The sequence below is a fragment of the Equus przewalskii genome, chromosome 5 (genome assembly GCF_037783145.1).
Source record: "Equus przewalskii isolate Varuska chromosome 5, EquPr2, whole genome shotgun sequence".
NCBI lineage: Eukaryota > Metazoa > Chordata > Mammalia > Perissodactyla > Equidae > Equus > Equus przewalskii.
Window position 1 is genome coordinate 33331444 of NC_091835.1, and position 20860 is coordinate 33352303.

General features: G+C 38.8%; 1 protein-coding gene across 5 annotated transcripts in view; it reads right to left on the reverse strand.

Annotated features, from left to right (window-relative positions):
• Positions 1-10150: 10150 nt before the first annotated feature.
• Positions 10151-20860, reverse strand: part of FERRY3 (FERRY endosomal RAB5 effector complex subunit 3) — a 43916-nt gene continuing 33206 nt past the window's right edge. For all 5 annotated transcript variants that reach the window (XM_008530538.2, XM_008530539.2, XM_008530541.2 and 2 more), the window contains 3 exons: positions 12198-12255; positions 11540-11607; positions 10151-10688 (listed from right to left, as the gene is read on the reverse strand). In XM_008530538.2, coding sequence (XP_008528760.1) covers positions 10596-10688; positions 11540-11607; positions 12198-12255 — 219 coding nt within the window. In that variant the 3' untranslated portion in view covers positions 10151-10595. The remainder of the gene's footprint in view (positions 10689-11539; positions 11608-12197; positions 12256-20860) is intronic.

The following is a 20860-nucleotide window of genomic DNA, read 5'->3' on the forward strand; positions in this document are numbered from 1 at the left end:
TGTTACATCACTCACAAAAATAAACTAAAATGGATTAAAGATTTGGATGTAAGACCTGAAACCATAAACTCTTAGAAAAAACATAATGGGTAAGCTCCTTGGCATTGGTTTTGGCAATGATTTTTTTGGATTTGACACCAAAAGAAAGGCAACAAAAGCAAAAATAAACACGTGGGACTACATCAACCTAAAAGGTTCTGCACAGCAAAGGAAACTATCAACAAATGAAAAGCCAACCTGCCAAATGGGAGAAAATATTTGCAAATCATATATATGATAAAGGGTTAATATCCAAAGTGTATAAAGAACTCATACAACTCAACAACAAAAGACAAACAGTCTGATTAAAAAATGGGTAGAGAGAGAGCCGGGCTGGTAGTGTAGTGGTTGAGTTTGCACACTCTACTGCAGCTGCCTGGGGTTCACAGGTTTGCATCTGGGTGCAGACCTACACACCGCTCATCAAGCCATGCTGTGATGACATCTCACATGCAAAATAGAGGAAGATTGGCACAGATGCTAGCTCAGGGACAACCCTCAAGCAAAAAGAGGAAGATTGGCAATGTATATTAGCTCAGGGCCAATCTTCCTCACCAAAAATAAATTGGTAGAAGAACTGAATAGACATTTTCCCGAAGAAGACATACAAATGGCCAACAGGTACATGAAAAGGTGCTCAACATCACTAATCAACAGAGAGATGCAAATCAAAACCACAATGAGATATCATCTCACACCTGTTAAAATGGGTGTCATTTAAAAAACAAGAGATAATAAGTGTTGACAATGATATGGAAAAAAGAGAACCTTTGTGCACTATTAGTGGGAATGTTAATTGGGGCAGCCACTATGGAAAACAGCATGGATACTTTTCAAAAAATTAAAAATAGAATGACCATATGATCCAGCAATCTTGTTTCTGGGTATACGTCCAAAAGAAGTGAAAACAGAATATTAAAGAGATATTTGCACTCCCATATTCAATGCAGCATTATTCACAATAGCCAAGATATGGAAACAACTTAAGTAAGTGTCCATCAATGGATGAATGGATAAAGAAGATATAGTGTATAATATATACAATAGAATATTATTCAGCCATGAGAAAGCAGGAAATCCTGCCATTTGTGACAACATTGATGGACTTTGAGGGCATTATTCTAAGTGAAATAAGTCAGGCAGAGAAAGACAAATGCTACATGATACCACTTATACATGGAATCTGAAAAAAATGTCAAACTCATAGAAACAGAGAGTGGAAAAGTGGTTTCCAGGGGCTAGGGGGTGGGGAAAATAGGGAGAGGTTGGTAAAAGGGTATAAACTTTCAGCTATAAAATGAATAAGGTCTGAGGACCTGATGTAAAACATGGTAACTATAGATGATAACACTGTAGGATATAATTGAAATTTGCTAAGAAAGTAGAACTTAGGGGCCGGCCCAGTGGCGCAGTGGTTATGTTTGCACGTTTTGCTTCTTGGCAGCCCGGGGTTCGCCGGTTTGGATCCCAGGTATGGACATGGCACTGCTTGGCAAGCCATGCTGTGGTAGGCATCCCACATATAAAGTAGAGGAGGATGGGCACAGATGTTAGCTCAGGGCCAGTCATCCTCAGCAAAAAGAGGAGGATTGGCAGCAGATGTTAGCTCAGGGATAATCTCCCTAAAAAATGAAAAAAAAGATATCTTTGGAAAAAAAAAAGAAAGTAGAACTTAAATATTCTCACCAAAAAAGAGATAATTTAATGGTCTAATAGAGAAATATAATAAATATATCTTAAATTATTAGTCATAGGAGGAATATAAAACATAAGAAAAGTATAAAACTCTATGGAAAAAGACCATGCAGATTTAAAAAGAATTTCTAGAAATGAAAATAATGTAGAATTTCTATAATAGAATTTCTAGATGAAAAATATTATGGTCCTTGACATTGAAATTAAATGGAATTGAAATAATTAAATGGCAAATTAGAAATAAGAAACACAATGAACTTAAGATAGATAAAAGGCATTGATTTGGAATGTAGTGTAGATGGAAAATATGAAATAAAGATTTAAAGATTGAGAAATTCTGATGAAGGAAATGATACAATCTTGATTTAATTAACATGGATATGCTGACAGAAGAACAGTAGCAGACATTACAGGGACTCAGTCTGCTGTGTGTGCTCCATGACTAATCTCTCCAGGTATTTCAGAAAACCCATAGCTAACTAAGCATTTTTGTTGATGACCTGGTTAACTTTTTCTTGGCCTTTTTCTGTTTTACGTGAATAAGCAACTTCTCACATTTGAGAGATTCTCCCTTTCTTCGAAGTTAAGTTTCCTCCTTCCTGAAGTAGAGTAAATCTCCAGGAAGATCTTATAGTGATCTCTGATAGTTGAAAACTCCTCCTTTAACTTAAATGTGTGTGTGTTTGTGTGTGTGTGCGTGTGTGTGTGTTTAGATGGATGGATAGATGTCTTGAATGGTAGTTTAGTTGGGTATAAAATTTTAAGTCGGTAGTTATTTCCTCTCAGCACTTTGATCATTTTCTGGCATCTGTTGTTGCTGGTGAGAATTCTGGTGTTTTTGACATTGTTATTCAAATCTCTCTTTGCTTGATTTAAAAAAAATTTTAAACACCTTTAAGATTTTTATTTTGTTTTGGGTGTTCTGCAATTTTATCATGAAAGGTCACAATGTAGGTTTATTTTTGCTTTTCTTCTCATATCTCAGAGTGATAAATTATATTACATTAAAACATAATACCTCTGTGAAAAACAAAACATAAAAAAAAAGTGAAAAGAATACTATAAACTGGGAGAAAAGATGTGCAAGAGTAACTTAGAAAGGTTTAATTTCAGAATATCGAAAGAATGTCTATAAATCAATATGAAAAAGACAAACAACGAAATAGAAACAATGGACAAAGGATTCAAACAGGCAATTCATGAAAAGAGAAGTCAAAATGTTCAACAAACACAAGCTGGGCTACTCAACATCACCAATAACAACAGAAATGCAAAACAAACCAGCAGTGAGATACTATTTCATACTTGTCAGAATGGCAAAAGTTAAAATTTCTGAAAATTCTTGCCTAGTTTATATGAGGGTCTGGAGACAAAGGGAATGTTCATATACTGCCAGTAGAAGCGGAATTTAGTACAACCACTTTGCAGTTTAACTTGGTCCTATAAAATCTGAGGATATCAGTACTCTATAAGCTAGCAATTCCAATCATAGATATATACCCTAGAGAAACACTAACACATGTGCACAATGATACATAGAGAAGAATGCAGTTGTCAAGGAACAGTACAAAATGGCACAAAAGTGAAAGTAACTTCATTCTCCATCAATAGAAAAATAAAATAAAATAAATAAATAAATAGGGCTATAAGCATATCATTCAGAGTATTCAAAAATAATGTACCACAGTTAAAATTAATGAACTAGCTCTGTGTCAACATGGTTAAATCTCAAAAGCATGATATCGGATTTAAAAAAAGCAAGTTGTTGAATGATATGTAGAAGATAATGCTTTCAATATGACCCTTCTGGCACATTTCCATATGACACATTTCATGGCTACACTATATAGCTATGGATATACACTGTATGGATATACATTGAAACTATCAATAAATCCATGAGAATGAAGAACAGCAAAATTAAGATAGTGGTTACTGCTGAGGAGAGAGAGTGATATATTGATAGCAAAAATATTCTCCCCATTCTGTGTCCAGGCTTTTTGCGATATGATTTTTGCAGCACTTCTCATTAAAATGTGGATTCTGTTACCTCACTTCTTGATATGGGATGGCTTTGTGACTGGCTTTAACCAACAGAATGTGGTGGAAGTGACAGTGAGTCAGTTCTGAGTCTAGGCCTCAAGGGGCATTGCATGATTCCACCCTCTTTTCCAGCCCTGCTACGGCTACGTGAACAAGTCTGAACTAGCCTCCTGGAAGATGAGACCCAGTGAAGGAAGGTCTAGGTGTCCCCACTGAGGTCATCCTATTCCAGCCTATAGCCAGTCAACCTCATAACATGAGAGAGACTAGCCAAGATCATCAGAGCTGCCTACTTGACCTACTGAAGTAGATCTGAAGATTCACAAATGAGCCCAGGGAAGACCAGAAGAACTTCTTGGGTGACCCATAGAGTCACGAAGAATAATAAATGCTTATTATTTCAGCCACTAAGTTTGGAGTGGTTTGTCAACTCAGAAACAGCTGATAGTCGGAGGGAGAATAGAATTGGGGAGGGGCAACAGGGACAAGGATTCAACTGTATCTTTGATGCTTTATGTCTTAAAAAAACACAGAGGCCAGAAGTAAATAGAGCAAAATGTTAAGATTGAACAAATATAGGTAGTAATACATGAATATTTGTTATGTAATTCTCCTAACTTTTCTGTATATTGGAAGTATTTTGTAATAAAAGAAAATTTAGATAAAAGAATCCATGAGCCAATGTGCTACACTAGACAAGAAGGCCAAGATGATTTTAAAAAAGAAAGGGGGGGCCTGTGTGGCTGAGTGGTTAAGTTCACACACCCCGCTTGGGTGGCCCAGGGTTCACTGGTTCAGGTCCTGGGCGTGGACCTACGCAGCACTCATCAAGCCATGCAGTGGTGGCGTCCCACATGGAAGACCCAGAATGACTTACAACTAGGATATACAGCTGTGTACTCGGCTTAAGGGAGCAAAAACAGAGGGAGATTGGCAACAGCTGTTAGCTCAAGGCCAAGCTTCCTCACTAAAAAGCAAACCTTAAAAAAAAAAAAAGAGCAAAGAGATATACTTATCCCATTGCCCCTTCTCCCTTCGCCACCACCAGACACGTAAGATAGACTAAGTAGACTGCTGTTTCTGAGTTCTAATCCTCCTCTCTCACCCCTGGGACATCTTCGCTATACCATCCTAGCATTTAATCCTTTTGCCAGCATTTGATCCTCTGGCCTCAGTCAGTCATCTCTAAGACAGCAAACATCTGATCAGCTCACTGACAAGACAGTCATAAGAGATAAGCCAGGGAAGCATTATAGGGACAAATTCTATACAGCTGCTCTGTGGGTAGGAGACTTTAAATTTTATAACTACTTCAGACGATTGTTATGTCTAAAATTCAGATTCACCTGATACAAATGTGATAGTCCTTCCTGCTCCGCTCAAATACAGGGTTAGTCACCCACCCTGTGACTTCCTCCTGACATTCTAACCTGCCGTGTCCTTTGTATCTGAAGTTGTTGCCGCTGCTGGCACAGGCAGCATTCTGTGTGTCTGCCAGGAGGATTTGTGCTTGACCTACTGAGAGTGACCAGAGCTCCCCGAGGGCACCCAGTCAATGCCACAGAACGGCAGGGCTCTGCAGTCTTCTCAGGGGCGCCACATCCCTCTTGTCCAATGCATTGCTCATGTTTCTACCTTGACTTCCACGGCACGCTATGTACGCTTTACTCTGCGCTGACTGTATGCTCTTACCATATGCTGGCTGGTAGTGTGAGTTACATGTGTTCTCTTCTCAACTCAGTGAGGTTGTAAACTCCTTGAGGACACGGTGTTTTAAGTGACTTACTATCCCTACTATCTAGTGAAAGGAAGGAAGGAAAGAAGGAGAAAGGTCAGACAGGAAGGAAGAGAGGAAGGAAGGGGAGACAGGAAGGAATGAAGGAAGGCTAATAGCAGCAGTATTTATAGAATGACTATATGCCAGATAGTGTGCACTTTCTTATTAATCCAACTACTCAGTGAGGTAGATGCTATTATTACTTTTTCCTAGCTTACGGATGCAACGTGCTTCAGAGGGTTAGGTAATACACCAACGCAACATGCCACAGCGAGTAGACCAGGGAGGTAGCACTCCACCACCGTTGCTTAATTCTAGGGACTGAGCTCCCCATCTCTGATACTATATGGTTGCTTTGAGTGGAGAGTTTTGGGCACAGATTTGCTGATAACAGGAAGCCAGGAATCCATTATAAAGAAAAAAGGAGGGAAGGACAGAAAGCGAATGACAGGAAGGAGAGACCCAGCAATGCATCCTCCTCCTGCAGATGTCATACCTAACCTGTGACAGCACAGTTTCTGCTAATTCCTAAACATCTCCAGGAAGGGTCTGTGTGCTTCTCTCGTAATGTGTTCCAGGTTTTATTCTCCATGTGCTAAAGAGATCCACAGACGGCTCTTTATGCTCTCTTGCCTGTGAGAGAAGACTCACATACAGTCGATTCTCATGCTGTGAACCCTGGATGAATGAATACTGAACGACTGCTCCCAGGGGAAACGCAGGGCTAGGTTCCTGCGAGCCTCTTGTCACATTTTCTCAGCCAGTCAATATGTAACCTTTCTAAATGTGTGTTTCTGTTTAAGAACACCTTATTTAACACAGCGTGTTGATTCATGAGCGCTGACCTCATGACCAACAGCACCATCATTCATGCCCAGAGAAAGCTTATCTAACACACGTCTTCTTTGAGGCACATCACAGCCTTGCACTTAGAACACTAAACAGCACTACACTTGGGGGCCAGTTTAAACAGCAAAATCTCCAACAGAAAGCAGAAAAATGCAAAAAATGTGGCACTAAGTAGACCGTGAAAAGGACACGTTTACGTTATGAGAGCTGAAACCAGAGGCAGAGGGCCGCCTTGCTCTTTTCAAGTGGGAATGTGTGTGTTGGGCGACCCAGATTTTTCACTGCTCTGCTCATGTCCACAAGTGATGCCAAAAGTGCTGCCAAGAGTCCTCCCTTCATTCTGTGGGCCAGTTACAATACTCATACAACTTGGATTTGATGAAACTATTGTTTCTGTAAATGACTATGTGCTTATGTAAATGCCTGAGTTGCAAATTTTAGCAAACAGGTGAGTTTGCAAATTTGAGTGTACGATTAATGAGGATTGACCGTATATGGCATGAAGTTCAGCCAAGTCTTAGATCTGGATATATCAGAAAGCCTGATCTATCTTAGGTTTGTATCCACACATCGGGAACCATCTTCCAGTGGGAAAGCAGGAAAAGAACAGCGAGAGTGATCTGGAGTGTATCATGATGATTCTAGCTGTGTATGTGTGAATAGGACATCATGAGCACATACTAGTTCTGCTGGCCACCTCAGGAGGCTCCTCATCCACTCCCCTGTTTTAGCTGGCAGTTTGTCCTGGTCCTTAGAGATCGTCAGCATCACAGATAACAGAAAAGCTTGCCAAGTCTCCTTACATTAATCAAACAGTTCAAGTCCCATCATCTGTCTCCAGCCTTCTAGAGGCTGAATCTTGCTTAGCACCACGCCTGTGTGTGTGGAAGAAACTTAATAAATGCTTCCTAAACAGCAAGTGTTGGACGGGATTCCCAGGTCCGTCTGCTACTTACATTGTCCTTACTTCTGCCCTCCCTTTGTAATACACTCACATAAATACTTCTGTTTAAAGTTGTGGTCCCCAGAAATTAGCGGTCTTTTAAGACGTTATCAAGCTATTTAAAAAATCTTTCCAAAGATACATTTACCTGGCATAAGACCTCCCAGGTTAAATAAAACGGCCAAGTTTTGTTTTCGTTTTTGTAAATCTGCTTGGAACTACACAGTGAGAACTCTGTATTCTATGTGACAAAGCTACGCATGGAATCATACGGTGAGAACTCTCGTGTTCTGTGTTACCACACGATGGATCACTTGCTAATACTGTCACTCAGTTCCACAGACACATCCTTGATTAACAAAAAGCAGATTACTGCTCAAATGATTTGAAATCAATGATTTCAACTGCTTGCTAAGCAAAACTTTCCAAAATATTTCAGGGAAATATGGAGAAGATAATGAAAAGGTTCTTTGGTGGTTAAAGGAGAGAAAAGCACTGATCTAAATGGTTCTGAACACATGGTACTTTTTGTAAATGGGTTTTGTAAAATATTTTTTATTTCATGATTATGATAATGAGTTTTACACTGCTGTGACTTCTGAGCAAAGCAGTCAGTTTCATCTAAATGGGAAAAGTAAGTAACAGAAAAGCAACCATTTTCACCTAGACACTGAAAAATAGCCCCGAGGCTCTGCTCTCCAAGCTTCGCCAGTTCTTTCAACACAGCTCTGCTGATTCTCCTTGTGGCCTCTAGAACAGGAATGCTTCCATGAATTCATCTTTCCTTTGTGGAACATTTTTCTTCTTGTGAGAATTAGCCAGGACCCAAGTGAAGTGACACAAATGACAGTGTGTACTGTGCCAATAAGAGAGCCGCCAAATCCCAGGCAAGCTAACTTGTGTTTCCGCTGAAATTCTTTTTCATGCATTTCTTCCATTCCGGCCACACTGTCATGCCGAGGAACAGCTGGTGCCACACTTCCTGATCAAGGGCAAGGTTATAGCCATGCTTGGTTTTGTGCTTTGAGAACAGAAATGGGGCACGGGGAGGAAAGAGCAGGACAGAATGGAGAACTGTCTCAATGCCCCTGGCTGATTTCCAAGGTGTATTTTTAAGGACTGGAGGACCATATTGTCATGTCCTGGGAATACTTCACTGTCTCTTCAGATAGAAAACTTCATGCTCACTGAGAAACTCCTCACCCACGTCTGTGCAAAGGCCCAGGGCCCTCAACTGCCAAAAGGCTCTTGGAGTCAGCTTCTTTCAACCTACTGGCCTTTCATCACTGCCTCCCTTCATTCCATTCGGGTCCAAACACGAAACTCCAGGCTTCCTCATCTACTCGGTCACCAAAATCCCCCACCAGTTAGCATGCTACACACTTGTTATCACTTAGTGTTTGGTGTGTCTTCCTATCGGTGGTTTGTGCATCCTAAGCATGACTTTTCCAATCTTACCACTTCTGTACATCTCGTAATGTAGTACCCCATGCAAAACGGATACTTCCGAAGTTGATCTTGATGTCACAGGCCAAATAGTACCTTTAAGTTGCCCTGGGGTGAAAGCCACCACTTTATAGATCTTAATAAAACAGCCTTGAGGTGACAAACGAAGGGCTGGGCCACAGCATTCATCAAGCTTCCGTGAATGAACCCTGACTCCTACATCCTGACACCTGGCTGCAGCCTTCAAGCTGTTGGTGTACACTTAGTTACAGAAATTCTGTAGAAAGATTCTCCATTCCTCTTTTTGAATGCCTTTTATTGATCCCACTACACCCACCTCCAAGTCAGTCTTTCATATTATGAACTAAAACAGTCTCGACGTCGCTCTAGCACATTTCCCACCTCTGTCTGCCTTGCTTTGCGTTAGAATGAGTCTCAGTGATAACATGTGCCTAGAAGACAACTTCTCACCTTAAGGGCAGGATCTCTAACTTCCTGGTGGCATCACCAGGCTCCCTGGCAAAGGCTTTGGAAAGTGTCTGTGTATAACGGACAAGTCTGCAGTGAGTGTTTTCCCTAGTGTTGTTACTTGCACAATTGTTTCCTTGAGTCGAAAATCAAGAACATTCTGTCATGGGAGATCATTTTGCATGCCAAGAGTTTCTCTAAGTTATTTAGAGAAGAAATTAGAGTTATTTAGTTATTTCTGTTTCTTGGAATCAAGATATACCACCTTATTGTGACATCAAGCGTCCTCCATTTCATTCCATTGGCTGGTTACAGCATCCATCCAATGTGGATCTGATGAAACTATGCCTTGGTAAATGCCTCTGTTGAATATAGTCACCACTCCTAGCAACAAGTGATACACAGCATCTGAGAAAGGAGTGCTACAAGGAAAGACAAAGGAAGAGGAGCGGAAACAGAGCACAGACAGAAATGGGGACATAGTTATCAGCAGAGAGATGCAAGAAGTGGAAGAATGGTTAGGGAAGCTGAGACTGCAGGAAGCAGGATGGAGAAATAAAAATGACCCTCACTGTCTGACTGTCACAATACTGATGAGCACTAAAATACTGCAGGTGCTGGCTCAGACGAATTCTCCATCAGCCTGTGAAGCAGCACACTATTTTCCCAGCCCATGAAAAACATTATTAATAGAGAAGAGCAAGGTCACGTAGGGAAGAAGAGACAGAGGTAAAGAATCCAGTCTTTTTCTGACTTTTAACTTACAAAACCTTAGAAAAAGTACATTAAAAGCAAATTTTTGAAACTGGAAAATTTCAAAGAATAAGCACATTTGCCTCATACAATTGTTTCTAGAAAAAGATTTTCAGAAGAAATCCATACTTGCAATGTCTATTTCAGTGCCGTTTAATTTTCACTTGGCAAATAAGGTAGAGGGAAGATTTGATTTGTATGCTGAATTAAGCCTTGCATCTGATACATTCAAACCTTGTTGCAAAGTCAAATGTCTCCACGAAAGCGTCGTAAACAGTGTCCTCCGTCAAGTGTCCATGTGTGATATCCTCACTCATATTCACAGACGGGACACAACAGTAGGAAAAGGAGACATTTCTTTCATAAAGAAACTTTAAGAATAAACACCTAAGTAAGGGGCTGATCACTAGTCTGCACAGTACACGAATTTTTGGAATGTTTAACAGATACATATGATTGGATGTGTGATTTGGGCAGGAAGTTGCCTTTCTGGGCACCTTCTGCTCGACAGAATCCCAGTGCAGCTCACGTTCCTGGAGCGTTTACCAGTCCTCTCCCGCCAGCCTGTCAGTCTGTAAGGGTTCAGTGCTTGGATGTTAGGGTAAGTGTTGAAGACACTCGGAAGATCTGGGGGAGCATGTTGCTAAGTTGATAAAACATTTCTTCAGAAATACTCTGTAGGAAGTGAAAAGAAGAAAAGTTTGTACTTGTTAAATCATCATTGATTTTTACAATTTTAAAGTATTTTAAAATAATGGAACTAGTTTTAGATATGGAATGCAATATGTCAAAATTTTCTTTCAGGACTGGGTTAACCGCATGGCTATGGGCAGGGGCTGTTTTTCTGGCTCCATCCTCTGACAACCTATGTTTCTGTCAAATACCAGAAAAACCCCCAGACGACACTAGTGTACTCGGTAGTAAAGGTGACGCTAGTTTTGCTAAGTTCTAGCCAGAATACAGAATTATTCTCTGCCAATGCCCTTCTTTGTGAACTCTTCAAAATCTATAAAACATAGAGCCAGTCCCGATGGCCTAGAGGTAAAAGTTTGGCAGGCTGTGTACCGGCGGCCTGGGTTCAGTTTCCAGGCACAGACCTACAGCACTCATCTGTCAGTAGCCATGCTGTGGTGGCAGCTCACATAGAAGAACTTAGAACTATACACAACTATGTACTGGGGCTTTAGTGTGGAAATAAAAGGAAGAAGACTGGCAACAGATGTTAGCTTATCTTCCCCAGCAAAAATAAATAAATAAAATCTATATAACATAAATATGGGGGAAAAAACAAAGGAATGACGAGTCAAGTTTGGTTTTGGGGTTGACTAAAAGATCCTTTGAGTGGTAGACACTGACATCTTTGATGATAAACTGAGTGCCTTTGTGGCACCCAAATGCTTCCCCCTTGAAATCACAGGAAGCTGTCAGCATTCTGTTACGAGTTTAGGGCAGTGCGCCTAGCTGTTATCTGCGAGGAATACTGCCACAGAGATTAAACTGAGGTGCGATCTATCCACATAACACACCTGTGGTACCAGAAATTGCACTGTCCGAGAAACTCCTCCATCCCATGAAGCCATTTCCATCATGAAACCTAAAACAGAACAGCAGACTTGGCTGAATTATGAGTTCTGGTCCTCAGACTTACCAGTCACTTCCTGAGGTGAGTGGGATTTTCACTGTGGGGCTTTGTCTTGACTTTCCAGGTGGCTGGGTGCCTGTAGGTGAGGCTAAGCCTACAGGACACAAACTTCTGCAGCCCTTACTGCTCCACGCCAGAGGCTGTGAACAGCTTTGTCAACATACTCTTACTTGTGATTTCTCAAGTCCTATTTAATCTCTATACAATGAAGCTAAAACAGGCTATTAAAGGTTAATTAAACATGTGGCTCTATTTTTTTTTCTTTTTAAGAAAATAAAAGGCAATACAGAAGAAGCTACACTCAGAGCAAAATATAAATAACATCCAAATATCTTTGTATTTCAATGGGGCCAGAGATTTATTTTGTGACTGGAAAAGATAAGTAAAACAGACCATTACGAAATAGTTGCTTGTTAACCCATTTAACTGAGGCACCAGATGACAGCAGGAACTTTCATAATCTTTCTCCCGGGTGGCTCCACTTTCACTATATGAGAGGAAGAAACATAGGTGGTGGTTGTTAAATATAAGGTTACGCTCACCTTTGACACACTTAAACACAAGTTCTGCTCTCCTTAAGCACCACGGTATAGTCATTTCCTAAAAACAGAAGCAAAACAAATCATATGCTTTTAACAGAACTTTGTAGAAAAACAAAGTATAGTCAGATCCTAATTTATCTATAATGCTGACTATCCACTTTGTGAATAGATTTAGGCAACTATTTGCAAATTTCAGTTGGATTTCCTCTGGTTTTTAGGAATACAAACTTTTCCAGCTGTTAGACTATACTTGTAGAATGCAGACTAATTTAATTAGCCTAGTAAATATAATTTTAAAAATTAACATATGCTTAAAACTTTCTAGACAACTCTAAAGACAAATATCAATGACATAAGAACTCCACCTATTATTGTCAATAGGTTAGCACGATAATTCTATTAAATTTTATAATATTTGAATAAGAAATGCATTAAAATGGTTTTATCGCATGTCATTACAAAAGTAATCAAATAAACGAACACCGCATCCCAGCTATCTAACAAACCAAATGCATTCGTTTTCCTATGTTCCTTTGTAATCTTTGACCAACTGTGCACACGAGTGCCAGTGTCACTCTATAAGCAACATCTTTATAGTTTTTCCTAGTTATGATCAGTGATTATACCATTTTAAATTGTTTCTTTTCACTATCATCAGAATATTTTCCCATGTTGCAAGTCTTCATAATTATAACTATAAAATGTTTATTACTTCATTATGGTGATTCCCAATCTTTTCGGGTCTTAGGATCTTTTACACTCTTAAAAATGACTGAGGGGGGCTGGCCCCGTGCTGGGTGTGCTCACAGCTACTGGGGTGTCCTTGTCCCCAGGCCCCTTCAGCTCACAGAGCAAGGAAATACTTATGTATCTATTACCTGGATGTTTTAATTTGCATTCGAATGCTAATGTTTTACGGTTTATATATTTTTTCTTCTTGGGAATAAAAATATGCTCATTGCCACTTACGCTGCAAGTAACTAATATCTCCTCTAATAAGTACTTTCTAAAGACAGTGCATAGTAAATGACCTCAAAAAACTCCAAGTATATAAATGCTTCAATATGCAAGGTTTTCACCTACAAACGATTATTTTTTTCTATAAAAGTCAGGAAATCACAAAAGGTTCTCTAGAGTACTTCTCATGCTAAAACATTACGGAAGCGTTAGGTACCGTACCAAACAACTGTACTCTCTGTAAAAGCCATCAAGGGCTTTGACGGAAGTTCCTCTGCGCTCTGGAGAGCTCACATTTGCTAGTCTGCCTGTAGCTGCATGCTAATATACAAAAGAACTAACAATTTTCAGCATTGATACTGCCTTTCACTGCAAATTTTAGGCAATGCATAATCTCCTTCTTGGTCACTTATGACCCCTAGAGGTCTTCAAACTGGGATCATTTCAATGGAATCAATTTTTTAGACCCTCACATCCACAGGAATCCTTTCTTAAAACTGATCTGACTGAAGATCTACCTTTGAGGGAGGTGTAGGTTTCTCCTTTGCCACCTCCCCTTCCACAATCCTCCTTCTCCCACTTTACGAAGAAAAGCTTACTTCTCTCCTATCCTGACCCCGCCACCTCCCAATATAAAGACCTTCAGTGCATCAATCAAAACATCGGTTTTAGTATTGTAAAAATGAAGAAATCTAACTATTGTAAATCATGTGGCTTACAATTCTTTGAGGTTCAATAAAACTGAAAAAAGGATCTAATTTGGAGGTGTTAGCTGTTAATTGTTAAATTTTTGATGCTAAAAACTGTGATGTTAATTTTAGCCTATAATTCAGGAGTTGAAAGAAATCCATTGGCTATAATAATAATAATAATAAAAAAAGTAACAACTGTGGTGAGGATGTGAAGAAATTAGGACCCTCATACATTGCTGGTGAGAATGTAAAATGGTGCAGCTCCTGTAGAAAATGGTTTGCCGGTTCCTCAACAAGTTACACATAGAATTACCAAACGACCCAGCAACTCTACTCCTAAGTACATGCCCAAAAGAACTGAAAACATACGTTTAAACAAAAACTTCTACATGAATGTTCACAGCAACATTATTCATAATAGCCAAAAATGGAAACAACCCAAATGTCCACCAACTGATGAATGGATACACAAAATGTGGGATATCCACAGAATGGAATATTATTCAGGCATAAAAAGGAATGAAGTACTGATATATGCTAAAACATGGATGAACCTTGAAGACATTATGCTGAGTGAAAGAAGCTAGACACAAAAAACCACAAATTGTATGATCCCATTTGTATGAAATGTTCGGAGTAGGCGTGTCCACAGAGACTGAAAGTAGATTCGTGGTTGCTAAGGGATGGGGGACGATCGGGACTGACTGCTAACGGGTAGACGGTTTCTTTTAGGGATGATGAAAATGTGCAGAAGTACATAGTGATGACAGTTGCAAAACGTCGCAAATTTACACCACTAAAACACCACTAAATTTTATTTTAAAATGGTTAAAATGGTGAATTTTATGTTTATGAATTTATCTCAATTAAAAAAAAACAAAATCAGTGACATTGATATAACAAAACTCTTCCATCCAGATCTATTTATGTCAACAAACTTCTCAGTACTTACATCTATAAAAATACCAAATAAGAATCACATTGATCCTAATTCTAGCAGTAATTAACATTAACTTATAGACACATGAATGGGGAAAAATAAACAAAACCCTATCCATCTCTACAGGAAATGCATTTTGGTGAAATTTTAATTTATATGTTGAATTATCAAAATATGTGTTATTTTGATCAATTATATACTAGTAATGCTACAATAACAGAAAAAAATTATAACAGAGCACTAGGATCATAGGGAATACATTTAAAAAAATTTCAGTTAATATACATATTTTCATTTCTGAGAAGTCTAAGGTGACTAACACAAAAGAATTAAGCATAAAATACATCACATTAGAAAAAATTTTATGGGGATATACTGGAATGGAATTATGAGTTCAAAGAGAAAAAGGAAAGGCGTAAAATTTGACTCTTAAAAGTTCATGCATTTTAAAAATGGACGATGGTGGATGCGGTCACAGTACTGAAACTCCACAGGACATATCTAAGACTGACGTAACAATTCTTAGCGTAAAAGGCAACATTTTCAATTTTACTGAAAATTACACTTTTCACAACTATTTAAACCTACGTGAAAACTTTAAAACATGTGAGGGGTAGTTATAGAAAATTATTTGGGGGCACACATGAGCAAAAACTTATGAGCACTGATGCAGTCCACTTCAGGATGAGAGCCAAAGGGAAAACAAGGCAGGATGCTGCTCTCACTGTTTTCTGCAATCTCAGTATTTCTACTTCCGCTATTAAGATTCAGTAAGTTGACAGATGCTGCCGAATCTGCAGGACTTACAATGCAATCCGAATGCATTTTGAATGAGGCTAAACAAGAACAGAGTTGCCACAGAACTTTGTATTTTGCTATCTTCTCTTCTTTTCTCTTAGCTTTTCCTTTCCAAGACTAGGCATCTCGATCCTGCCCTCACTGGTGTCCTCTGGCCGAGTTCTTTCGTCCTTGGATTCTTCCTCTCGCTCCAGCGTGCTTCTGCCCCCCTCCCATCCACCATGCGCAGGTCGGCCGCTCTCATCTCCTATTCTAAAGGGAACCTTCCCTTGACCCTGTCACTTACGTCCATTATTCCTTCACCACGAAACTTAAAACAGTGCTATCCACTTACTGCCTCTGCTTCCTTCCCAGCTACTCATTCTTTCACCCTTGGCCATTAGGCTTCCACCCCTACCAGCTGACGGAAAAAATGCTTTATTCGAGATCATCAATGATCATTAATTACTAAACATTTTCTCAGTCGTAATTCACATTAGTGGCCACTCCCCTTTCTTCATGAAACTTCCCTGCCCCCTGCCTGGCCCCTCTGGGGGCCGATGTGTCATCGAATTATCCTAGTTCTTCACACATCTCTGATGGTCTTTGTGACCTCATGCCTAGTTACTGCTATGCCTTCCAATCTAGCTTCCTGGATTACAATATTTCCCCTCCAAAGCACTGATTTGACTAATTTAAGTGCATTTCTGATCATATTATACTCCTGCTTAATATTTACAATTACTTCTTATTGTCTCATGAATATCTAAGCCTTTCTTTTAGTATTTAAGGCCATTTACATTAGGTTTAAAACTACCTCAGCTTCTATGACTTTTAAATTAAAAAAACCGAAGCTTTCATTCAAGCATAAATGTCCACCTTTGCCTGAACATGATGTGCAATGCCACCGGTCACCCACCTCCTCCCATTTGTCCTCAAACCATTTCTTCTGCCTAGAATGCCTTCCCCATTATTTCCATCTATTGAAATCCGATCTCCATTCTTCACTGTCCAGCTTAATTGCCACCTCCTTCATAAAGCAACTCCTATTTCCCCAGCTAAGAATGGTGTCTCTATCCTTTGAACTTCCAAAGTATGTGGTTTTTCTTCGATCTCAACAATCACATTTCACTGTGCATTTTGCGGGGGAGAGGATGTGAGAGGAACAGGGGATTTCTGTTTTCTTTTCTTTATTAAGTTATGTCCTCTCTGAAGGCACGAACCACTGTTTATTCGCCCTCATTACTTTTACAATGCCTTCTGTAATGCTGAGTAGACAGATTCTCACAATTATAGGTCGAATGAATTATCTTTTATCTATAGAAATTTAAAAAGAAAGCGACTTTCTCTGTAACCAGAAACAGGCTTTAAGACAAACTACTTTTTGTGTCCAAGACACTTTGTTTTAAGGTTGATAAATAAAAGAGGTCTACTTGCTGAGAGGGCTAAAAAGTAGAGTCCTCTTTCCCAAGGGTCTGGAAGCTTAAAAAAATGCCTGGTAGAATTTTCTGAAGTTTAACTTTGTGTTGTAACACTTCCCAGCTTCAAAGTTCAGAAAGAGGAAGAGTATTTCCTTGTAACTTCAAAGACTGTTCTAAGACAGCCGCTGTGTCTTCTGGGACACACACATGCAGGGAGTGACAAGTTGCTTTTCTGGCTTGTTTTGCCCTAGTTAAAAAAGATAATGTAGAGAGAGAGCAAGGTGACTAAGGAATATCTACCTACAGCTAAGAGAAAATGCTGATAGCTCTGAAAACTACAATAATAATGTCTTACGTTTACAAGGAACTTCAAAGCAAGCTTTATAAATTAAAAGAAGACACTGAAAAGGGGCCAGCAAATCGTGCAAGGTCATTTGACAGTCTTGAGACTGTATTTTCACTTTCTTAACAGTGTCTTTTGAGGAGCGAAAGTTTTAACTTTTAATGAAGTACAATTTATTAAGTTTTTCTTTTATGGCTTATTTTTTTGTGTCCTAACAAATCTTTGCTTAACCTGATGTCATCAAGTTTTATTTTATGTTTTCCTCTAGAAGTTTTATAGTATTAGCTCTTTTAGTTTAATTTTTATGTATGATGTGAGGTAAAGGTTATTTCTTTCTACATGAATATCCAATTCTTCCAAAACCACTAGTTGAAAACACTACCCTTTCTCCCATTGACTTGCCTTGGCATCTCTGCTGGAAATCAAATGACCATACATGTATGGACTTATTTCTGGATTCTCTATTCTGTTCCTTTGATCCGTAGTCTATTCTTCTGCCAATATCACCTTGGAGCTTTAGAGTCAGTCTTGAAGTCAGTTGGCGTGAGTTCTCCAACTTTGTTCTTTTTCAAATTTGTTCTTTTTCAAAATTGTTTTGGCTGTTTTAGATTCTGTGCATTTCATATAAATTTTAGAATTAGCTTGTCAATATCTTCAAAATTGCCTTATAGGGATTTTGATTGGGATTAAATCTATAGACCAACTTGAGGAGAACTGATATCTTAATGGTATTGAGTCTCCTAACCTGTGAACACAATATATCGCTCCATTTATTTAAGTTTTAAAAAATTTCTTTCAGCAATTAAAAACTCAGTTTCACAGTTGCTAGGTCATTTTTTCATAGCATCTTTTTACTTGAAGACATTTTCAGCTTGTTTTCAAGTTCTTGAGACACAGTAACCAACTATTTTATGGTCTGTCTCATAATTCCAGTGCCTTTGTGTATCTGGTTTTACCTTTGGTTGTTTCTGCTGGTTCTCATTCTTGATATTTCGTTTCCTTAAGGGCCTATTTACCTTTCACTTCTGTTTAACATTTTACTGAAGAATCATATGTAGGAATAAATACTAAACCATAAATGAGTATTTGCATCACCTTAGACTATCAATCTAAAACATAACATTTTTCAAAATACCATGGAAATAATCAGAATTAAGAAATTATTACTATTTATACTATTATAACAAAGCACTCATTTTTATATATAAAAGCATTATCTAACAGTAACTTGTCTTATACTCTATAATTTACTGACTTCTATGACTAGCCTTTGAATTATTTCAGGCGAAGTTTGAGCCTAAGCACCACCACTCACATGAGGACAATTGAGGTGAATTGTAAGCATAGAGCTTCTGAAGAGGCAGCCTTGAACACCAACCTATAGAATATGCATTATCCCAGTGTATTAAAATCAGGATAATATGGTAATGATGAAAGACTGAAGCACAAGTTGGAGCAGGGACGGTTCCAATGGTTGACCAAAAGTAGACAGGGAAAAAAAATCACCAAGTTCTTTCATTGCTCCACTTCTCCAAAGATCATCAGCTTTTATCCATGCTTTCTTGCTTTGTGTGTATATGTGGTTAACAGTGTGGTCTAGAGCAAATAGCTATGAGACAAGATAGGAACTTACACTCTTCAGAATGGTGTGAATTAATGACAAAGTTTCACGAGTCCTATAAAGAGTACACCAAAATACAAATTCACAGCAGGATCCCAGGATATCTCTGAAGTGACAGACAACTTAATTTTCAGACGATATAAACCCTCGCATTCTATCTACTTTAGCCTGATGCTACTTAGCAGCATGTGCATCTGAAAGGAAGTGCCAGACAGGTGCATGCACACGCACATACACATTCAAGTTGTTTTCAAACCTCCTATTTGTCGACATAGAGACTCTGTCCCAAGCACCTCTGTCATTTTTCCTCTGATTAAAACCAGCACCTAAAAAGAATGGCTTTGAGTTCTTGGAAAAGCTAAACTGTAAGCTTAGCAGTCAGTAAGGTCTTGAGAAGACATAACTTATTGGATGTCATCATGGGATGTGACCTTCAGTCCCACATAGAGCCCCCTTCTGGAAATAAATCTTAGTATATATTATACAGTACATGGAGTATACAACATAGTAAGTCAGGTAGGAGTACAGAAAGTTTTTGATTGTGAGTTCTAAGTAATGGCAAAGTGACTAAACCTTAGTGTCACACCTGTGAGAACACACTATGAAAGAGATCTATTGAAGAAACTGAACAGATCACGTGAAACACTTCAGACTTTGGAAATGAGGCAGAAAATTGGATTCTATGGCTATACTTTAGAAGATAATTGAGCACTGCAGAGAGAATAAATTCTCAACCCGTGAAACTGAAGTTAAAATGTCAATTCTGATTATAATTGCAGATAATACCTTCTATCTCAAGTAAATGGCCATACTTTGACTACGCAGTTTCAATCTTCTGATTAGGGTAAGGCTGAACTGCAGAAGTGGTTAAGATTTAGTTGGTATATACTTTTAGGTCTTCATTGTACGTCACTGTACGTCTTGGAAGTTAGATACCAGAATTACTTTCTGAGTTTATATATCCATGGGAGAAACTGCAAGACTATTCTTTACTCTCAAGTACGTGCCTCTGAGGGACCTGAAAAACTTGTATTAATCAGTTTCACAGCCATTATCAGAAGGTCAGAAATAGCCTTTCTTACTTTCCACATTCAAAAGCAATGGGTTAGGTACAACTACTTTGGGAAACTATTTGGCTGTATCGTGACATCTAACAATTCCATCTCTAAGTATATACCCAATAGAAATGGTAAAACATACGTACTAGAATGTTCATAGCAACATTAGTAATAACAATCAAAAAACCTGGAAACTACCCAAATGTCCATAAACAGCAGAATGGCTAAATGACTGTGGTCTGGTCACACGATGGAATAATATATAACGATGAGAACAGACAATCTGCAGCCACAAACAACAATACGGATAAGTTTCACAAACATAATACTGAGTGAAAGAAGACAGACACACGAGTATATATACTACATGATTCCACTTACAGAAACCACAAAAACAAGCCTAACTAATCTACGCTTTTCAAAGTGCAAACAGTGGTCACCCTTTCGGAGGGAGTGTGGTTTAAGCGACTGGAAGGGAGCAGGAGGGTGGCTTCTGGGCTGTTGGCAACGTTCTGCCTCATGATCTGGGTACTGGTTACACGAGTGCTCATGCTGTGAAAATTTGAGCTAGATACTTATGGTGTGTGTACTTTTCCATATGTGTATTACACTGTAATCAAAAATTTAAAACAAATAACATCATCGTCAACCACAACAATTATAAGTAAAACCTCTAAGTCCCAAATTATTCAACAACAGTAAAAATAAAAAGAATGACTTGCAAGTTCATTCTGCATCTATTAGGTCAGACTGACTAGTGTGACAACAACTTCAGATCACAAAGATCTATGGGGACAAAACTGATAATACCAGTATGTCTTTCTTCTTGCTGATAGATTATTTTTTCCTTTCCT